Source organism: Halyomorpha halys, unplaced genomic scaffold, assembly GCF_000696795.3.
Source record: "Halyomorpha halys isolate HHAL.00 unplaced genomic scaffold, Hhal_1.1 Scaffold901.1, whole genome shotgun sequence".
Taxonomy (NCBI): domain Eukaryota; kingdom Metazoa; phylum Arthropoda; class Insecta; order Hemiptera; family Pentatomidae; genus Halyomorpha; species Halyomorpha halys.
Window position 1 is genome coordinate 469,772 of NW_027106556.1, and position 8,874 is coordinate 478,645.

The 8,874-nt window shown below is 30.1% G+C and overlaps 1 protein-coding gene across 2 annotated transcripts in view; it reads left to right on the forward strand.

The window, feature by feature from the left end:
• Positions 1 to 8,874, forward strand: part of LOC106686986 (tudor and KH domain-containing protein homolog) — a 22,935-nt gene that overhangs the window by 11,643 nt on the left and 2,418 nt on the right. The window contains exons 3-9 of one of the 2 annotated variants that reach the window (XM_067044938.1): positions 710 to 837; positions 929 to 1,025; positions 2,251 to 2,420; positions 2,511 to 2,624; positions 2,707 to 2,805; positions 4,677 to 4,915; positions 8,554 to 8,641. In XM_067044938.1, coding sequence (XP_066901039.1) covers positions 710 to 837; positions 929 to 1,025; positions 2,251 to 2,420; positions 2,511 to 2,624; positions 2,707 to 2,805; positions 4,677 to 4,915; positions 8,554 to 8,641 — 935 coding nt within the window. The remainder of the gene's footprint in view (positions 1 to 709; positions 838 to 928; positions 1,026 to 2,250; positions 2,421 to 2,510; positions 2,625 to 2,706; positions 2,806 to 4,676; positions 4,916 to 8,553; positions 8,642 to 8,874) is intronic. The other variant, XM_067044939.1, reaches the window with a different exon arrangement.

Here is an 8,874-nt window from a genome sequence, read left to right on the forward strand (position 1 = left end):
AACCGGCACAAATTAATAAACATTATGTAATCCTTCATAGCTGAGCTATGGAATTTTTTGGCATTTCTTTTCTTTTAATTTTAAGGTTTAAGTTTATAAATTGTTACACTTATTTGGTTTTGTGTATCAAAAAGGTTGGTAAATATATTCAATTTTAAATAAATATTCCAATTGTTTTGTTATGATATATACTTAAACACATTTAAGTATATATCATAACTTTATAAGGCGGGTTTATATGGCTACATCGTAGTCGTGGAAAAAGTATTTTTCTTAATTTAATTATACTAAGTAGATAACATCTGTATCTTCAGCTCCCTCAAGAGAAACTTCAAATGGGATCCTTGTCAACAGAAGAGAGATAAATAATACTTTTTTAGATATATGACCCTTAATAAATAGTGCATATTATTTTTATTTTTTGTTCAATAAAAGCAATCATCATTTATTATTCCCATATTTTCATTTCTTAATCTAAAGGTCCAAGTGTTATTTGCTTTATCCCCTTCAGAGTTAAATAGCTATTCAGAAAGTTAACAAGTAAGTAAGTTAAAAATTTGATAGTATTCTATCCATAATTTTAACATTTGGTACATCAGCAGCAGTAGTAGTAGAGGTATAATGGTTTTAGCGTTTAAGTTAGTTGTGTGAAAAATTTATCTGTGTTATATGAGAGCTTTAATTGACTAAATATTTATACTTTTTTTAGAAGGCGAACAAAATTTCAAGATCTGTAGGATTGTTGGTGAAAAAGAAAATGTAGAAGAAGCGAAGAACTTAATTATCGAGTTCATTGATCCAAAGGACTCAGAAGCTTTGGAGATGTGGGTACCCCAGGTAAATTGATTGGTTGTTATAATTTTGTCCATTTCAATGACTAATATTTAAATGCTGCTATCAACTTGTTCATAACATAATTATCTTTTAGAGTGCTATTGGTCTTATCATTGGAAGATGTGGTGATAATATAAGGAAAATTTCTCAAACTACAAATACTAAAATTACAGTGGACAGGTACAAAGTAGGTGAGTATAATTTTGATTTTTGAGTGTAATAATAAAATAATGATTTTTTAAAAATATAAACTAATATAAGATTAATATGTAACTAAATTAATTTCTGTAAGAAATCAGACTTCTTTAACCTGTGTGCGAGTATGACCTGTCAGGTCCTAGATTTTAATAATGATCTATTGTTCCAAGTGTTTGTGATTTGCAGAGCAGTGGAGATCACTAATACCTCCACCATCATTTACCCTCAACCAATTTTTAGTATTTGTTTGTTACCAATGCTGCATGCTTTAAATAATTAATTCCTCATGTTCAATTAATGTATATTTTATTTTGTTACTATACATTTTTTTTTACTTCTTCCATCTGTTCTATCCCTTTCTGCTGCTTCTACATTTTTAATCATCTTTTCCTTTTATCCTTCTGCTTCTTCTTGAATTATTCTTTAACCAGGTTTAGCAGAAGAAAATAAAATGCCAATAATAAAATACACTAACTATAATATCGGTTTAGTTCAAGACATCTTTTCCTATACTAAAAAAAAAAAATTAAATCTGTACTGCTCTCACCCATGGGGGAGTGTAGTACTTTGTAAGGAAGTACTAGTTATTACTGAGAGCTTCCGAGCCCTAATAAATATAATATAATAAAATAATTATTTGTCAGCCAGATTTGAACCCAGGTCCTTAGAGTTTGTAGCACAGTACCTTACCAATGAGCTACACACTCCCATCAATGTAATTTAATTTAACATGACATCTTAAATTAAAGAAACCAAAATTTTTATTATTTGACTTTATAATGGTTGGTTTCTAACGAACCTAATATCTCAATACAACTATTCTTTACAAATCATTTTTATGTATGCTTATGGTGAACTTATTTAACAATTATAATGTTTTTGCTATAAAGCTGATCGTTTTTCAATACTTTTCGTTTCTGAAAATTAATATTAAAACAATTAGCCCCATCAGCTGTTTTTTAAACCTATCTTTCACGTTCATGCTATAATGGATTTTAAAATGGATGGAAGAGAAATTGATATTGAGGAGAGGATAATGTTATGTCTGCAACCCATAAGAAATGATTATATTGATTTGAACCCAAGTGAACTATATATTTCCAATATTGTTCATTATAGTATTGTTAGTTATGTACTACTTTATTCTATGATTTATTATGTTAATATTTGATCAAAGTCTTATATTTAAAATTTATAACTTCCTTGTTCTTTATGAAGCAGAATCAAATAAAAAGCTCGTTGTGATCAAGGGAAAATCACTTAATGTGGCAGCAGCTAAAGAATTGATTGAAAATAAAATCCAAGAAGATGAAAAAAAAAGAAAAGAACTTGTTGATTCAAGTCAAACAAGATCACCCAGAATGAAAGCAAAGAATCATAAAGAAAATGTAATTTATATTAGTGCAATAATTAAATTATAAGTTTTTAATTATAAATTGTCATTTTTACCTTGTTCTGTATTAATTTATTTTTTACAGGAGGTAGGTGTGAAAAAAGAATCTCATTATGAAAGACTCATAACTGAATCAAGTGATAGTATGATACAGGTTTATGTTTCTTCTGTGGCTTCACCATCACATTTGTGGTTACAGGTAATTAGTTATTTCACAAAATTACATAATTTATGTATAATTTAGAAACAAACATTCATTGATGCTAATTTATTTATTATAGTTAATAACCCCCAGATCTGTCGATCTTGATCATCTTGTAGACGATATGACTGAGTACTACAGCAAAGAAGAAAATAGGATTATGCACAAATTGAAAGAGGTATTGTAATTACTCCTTATAAATATAGGAAAATAAGTAAATAAATGGGAGAATAAAATGTTTCAAAGATAAGTTTGTCTCTAATCCAGGGTGTTAGGGGATGAGTTGGCTGGTATTCGTCACGATTCACTTCTACTATCTTTGGATCTCCTTTGAGAGATTATAACTTGTCTTACTTTGACCAATATACTCCCTATAATTTAGTTGTTTTTATTTATTTATCACACAAAAAATAACTTGGTTATAAAATATTTCCTTGCAAAAAGATCTGATATAATAAAGGCTGGTCTGCCACGAATGGGGCCTCGTTCCATTACACCTTGGTTTAGGTGTATTTCAATAATAAGGATGTCATCCTGGGTGTTTGGTGCCCAGGCTTAGTAGGAAATGTTCTGCTCAGGAACGACAATTGTTTGGGATTTCAATCAGAGAAATGCATTCCTCAGAGCTTTGTACCTTAAGGGAAATGGGTGCCAAAATTGGATGGGTTGTTTGTTGTAACTAAGGTTACTATTGTGGTTATTACAAATAATATAACAAATTGTCAAAAGATCACAACCAATACTAAAGTTTCAACTGTCAGATTTTAGCCACCATTTCTCGTTAGCTAAAATTCAAAGCTCCTGGAGATGTACCCTTCTGGTTGGAATAATTAATACTTGTCATTCCTTGAATGAACTAACAGCCGTCAACAATTTCTTGACATGCATGTTTCCTACACGGCTCCTCCCAAAGATTTTATTCTCAAATGACCAATCAAGTTCATTAAAAAATAAAGGTATAACATTTATTCTTAAATATTGAAATGTAGGTAATTTTGTACCTACCTATCAATCAGAAATGATAAAGCTATACTGACCTTTGAACTTTTCTGATCATTTTTCTATATACTACCAATAATCCACAAGAGTATGGATCTTGATCAACTTTTTAAAAAATTTGGTGGTGTGCATGCATCACAACTTTCATTTACTACCTTACTTTGTTGTTGGTAGTAAATGGATCCATCCTTACTCGTTTCAAAACAGCAACTTCTTTAATATTCACGATGAAAATATTTCCTGTTATTTTATTTCCTTTTATACTTTAATTAAAAAACTACTTGTACCATGTTTCTGTGTTTCCATGATTATTTAACTATATTCAAAAAGTTGTGACTATTGTCATAGCAACCATGTAAACACAATTACATTCATTTTCTCCTACAATTAGTTATAAAATTATTTCCTAGTTCATTTGTATCCACTCTTATTATTACTGACATTGAGAGGTGGTTAATTATTCGACGTTTAAGCCCTCTCAGACAATTTCAATGAGAATAAGACCCAGCTGATATGATAGACCACTAAATTGTACATTGATATGATGATTTATAGAAAGTTGTTGTTGAGATTTTTGAGAAAATTGTAAAAAAATAATTGATTTTAATGAAAAAGTTGCTGTAACATCTGAGGAATAAACTCACCTTAAATATCAAATTTCAGGTTTGTTTTTGATCTAGGCTGTTCACATACACATAGACCATTTTGTGATATACAAAATTTTTCATGATCACAATACTTACCTTACCGTTTATTTCGCGTTGTTGGTCCAAATCTGAAGTGGCTTATCTGCAAACTTAGTTATCTAGGGCTTTGTTGCATTGTAACATAGTTTTCTATTCACTGTGTAGTACCAAAAAAAACCTAACTGAATGTATGACATCACTACTTATGAGATAAAATGATCAATTTATTTATTAATTTACTGTGTCAATCTATAAATCCTTGGCCCTTCTAGAAGCCCTTTTACTGTTTAATTTGTGTACTTTTCATATTATTACCAGTTTCTTCTTTTATCAAAGTTAATTTTTATTTTATTTTTTTCTCTAGGTTAAAACAGGGCAAATTGTGGCCAGTCGTTTCGAGCATGACAAAAAGTGGTATAGAGTTGAAGTGTTTTCAGTTGAGATCAATGAAACGAACCCAGATGAAAATAAAGTAGATGTTTTCTATGTTGATTATGGTGACTCAGCCTATTACCCGTTGAAAGAGCTTTATGAATTAAAGCCTGACTTTCTTGATCTTAAGTTTCAAGCCATAGAAGTTTCAATGGCTGGAATAGAATCAAAGTAAGTGTATGCAATTTTTATTTAGTACTTTCCCTTTCACTGTTTGAATTCATTGCCTCTGAACATAGAATATTTTACTTTCATTAAGTAAAAAGTGATTTCATTAAGTAGTAAGTGAAGTATTGCGATTGTGAAAAATTCCAAACTCCAGTTATCTACGGAGATACAGGTTTTGAGGTCCCCTGAGTCCAAATAACCAAGTCTCAATTAAATGGCCTAGATAAAATTCTGGATTTGACACTTAAAAGTTTCCTGGAATAGAAAATGATTAAACTTTTGTCAGGATTGGACCAAAAACTTAGTTAATTGTTGCCATACTGTATTCACAAAGCAATATCATGAATCAATTATTTTTACCGTTTCAATGTTTGTTCTTTAAACCTTTTAACTGTTCAGGAACTGGTTTACTTTATTATACAATTCATTTAAAAAATATTTCCTTCTCTGTTATTATATATTTTTTCTTCCCAACTTTCCACACTGATTCATAAAGAGTATTCAAAGATTCTGAACATCAAGCATTGTCATTTTCAGGAATAAAGGCTGAATAATCGGGTAAAAAGTTCATGGATAGGTGATAAAGATAAATTAAGTGCTGACCTGAAAGAGTCCTAAGAACAAAATTTAGAAGAGATGGTATTGGGGTTAGTAATGAGGAAGAAAACAAAATTATAGGGGTGTATGCTGCTCCCTGTTTTTTTTCTCTGAATTTATGTACTTCTTGTGACATTCCTTCAACCTCTTTATAAGATTTATTTATAAAGTTGGGAATTTTTTCTAACTTAATATATACTAGGTTTATATCAAGAGTTTTTAGATTGTAAAATAACAATTTTTTTTCATAGTTCCTTAAATCATTAAAGCATACATCCTTTTTTTATGATGACCAATACAACTAGGAGATATATAGTTGGATATACATTTGGTATATTGGATAGTGATGTAAGATGATTAATAAATAGGAGTTGGCAGATACAAATGTAAAGTTATCTGTGAGGGAACAGTGATGAACCTTATCAAAATCAAGACTGATGTAAAGGAAGAAAATGTGAAAGAAAGTTTCTCCAACTCCCTTGATTATGGCTCTCTATAGCATCCCGAAAGCTAAGCATAGATTAGAAGGTGTGGAGTCCAGTGAGATTTTAAATAAAGTCATAAGCATCTTGACTATGCTGACAATCTGTATTTTCGATCACATGGGTTCTGTGACCTGCAGGACAGTTGCCTGTTAGTTGGACTGCAGATCAATATTAATAAAACAGTGGATAGGCGTGTAACTGACTAGGCATGTTAAAGTCAATTTAAAAAAGCAAGACTGTTCAATATCAACTCTAGGCAGTGAAACCTGGAGAGTAATTGACACCATCACTCTAACTTTTTAAACATTTGTCGACTGCTGCATATGAAGAATCCTAGTGTTCTGGTGGCCCAAGGTCTCTAATGAAGAATTATGGCAAACCTTGAAATAAGGATGAAGAAATAGATAGAATACACTTAAAAAAAAAAAGTAGTGCTTCCTATGTAACAGAAGTACTTTGGAACTCCTAAGGACAAACAGAAAAAGGATGCAGATCAGCTTGAAAGGACCTAGGCCAGCCAGGCAAAAGATGGCAAGAAGCCAGTAGGAAATAAGGAATACAAATAAAATGATACCTACCTCAAGGTAGTGTAGCTCCTGCTCTTCATTAATTTCATTTCGTATTGTTGAATTGAGATTTTTTTTTTTTTTTTTTTCTGTCTCTTGTCTAAAACCAGGTTCCCCAATCCAACCACAATGTGGCATGGTGTAGGTTAAGAATTGACATGTTCCCAGAGAGTAGATATTTAATTTTTTATTCTTTATTTATATAATTGTCTTATTTAGAACAAAAAAAAATCATGTTTCTTTTCAGGGATGAAAGTGTAATTTAGATAAGGCATATTCAATTGTTAACAAATTACTATCCTGACTATAGAGTCTATAAATCATGTAGCAGAATGCTAGCAGTTGTAGTTGGTCTGTATGTAATCGTTAACAGTTGGCAAATGAAGGTCATTATGTAAAGTTATGTTGATGTAACAAGGAGTTTTTGTTATCCTGAATGTTTTATTCAGTTAGCCTGAATTAATTTGAAGTTTGATGTGAGTCTTTTTAACTATACCAAATTTTTGTTATTTATAGGTCCAAATTGGTTGCGGTAAGTGTAAACAATCAATTTCTGTTTGTTTTCAGTTTGAATATTTTAAAAGAGTAGGAAAAAAGCTTTGATTTTGGTTACTTTTTGTTAATATCGGGACACCATGTCATTCTTCGGCCGATTGTCAGTGAATAGTGTCTGTCTGTAGAACTTTTGTATCGCCAAGACAAACTGAAGGACTTGTTTCACATTGAAGAGTAAATATGATGTGATTCATTCGGGTTTTTCAGTGTTAAAACAAGTCATATAATTTTGTTAGCTACTATTGTAAAAAACATGAAGCATATGTTGAATTTGTATGCCTTGTTAAGATTGCTGTCAAAATATTAAAGTTTGAAATGTGGTGAGTGTATATTGTGTAGAGAAATTCTGGAAGTATTGTCTTGAATGATTGTGCTTTTTTAGAAAGAATAGCTATTATAATAGAACCAGCACTTGCTCTATCACCTTTAGTGTTCCAGTTTTAATACAAGACTGATATGAATTTATACAATCAACAGTGTTGAAAACATGTATCCAGGTTTACAAGTCTATTCAGCAAATATGTTACCAACATCCGTTGATGAATGAATTATCAATATTTTATTGCCTGGTCTTACCTTAAGATAAATATAAATCTAAAACTGAGAAATTTAATTCTACTTAATATTTAATGTATATGTATTGTTGAACTATTCATACAACTCTTAGTCCTCATAGACATCAACTCTATGTATTTGAGCCTATGAATTTCAACTCCACAACACGGTACTACCTGAGAGCTTGGCACGGGAGATAATGATCTCTGAAGGAAGTCCCAACTGTAATTAGGGCTACACTTTGGCAATTAACACAGCTCACAACTGACGGCTAAAGTTTCCCCAGTTGTTAAACTTTGGTGATGGCCTCATTGCATGATAACAAAATCAATATTTCCTTCTCTTGAGTTTATCCTGTTTTCTAGCTCCCTGTTGATGATTAATAAGTTTGAAAAATATAACATTAATTCTGATGCACTGATATTGGAATCAGTCTTATATTTGAGTTGTTTTTTTTTCAAGTAAAACTTAATGCTTCATTCTCGGGACATCTTCAAAAAAATTCTCCAAGTCAGAAAAAATTATGTAGTGGTCCTACAAAACAATGGTTGAAATGAAATTTATCCTGAATGATGTGTTAATGTTTTAAAATATTTAAATTATGTTGTTGATTTTTTTTTTACTTATGGTGTATCTCATCTCAAGTGATGATGTATAAATATTGTCAATATTGTATTATTACTTCAGTTAAAATTATTATAGTTAAAAATAAATTTTTGATATATTGAATCTCATTACTATTAAAATCTATGCCTACAAGTTTAATTTCAAATATTAGATGTATATAGTATATAACGGTATATAGTCTTGTAGGAAATGGAAAAAGTCAAAACTTATTACACAAAGTTAAGTTTGTTAGTTTTAAATTTGTTATTATTTTTAGGAATGGAGGTGAAGATTGGGATGAGGCATCTGTAGATGCTTTTGAAGATATGGTGTATCCAGCACAATGGAAGGCTATGCTTGTTCAAGTTAGTTAGATCATTTATTTAATTTTATTTTTTTTATTATTAAAGTTTTATTAGAGGAACTAAGATATCTCAATTTTATTTGATGGAGTAAAATTTACAGTTTACAAATTTATCAACTATAACTATACCCATTAATATATAAATATGATAATCAAACTGCTTAGTAAATTCACTGTTTAAATTTATAAATATTTATTAATTTGAATTTGAAAGAATGATTATATACACATATA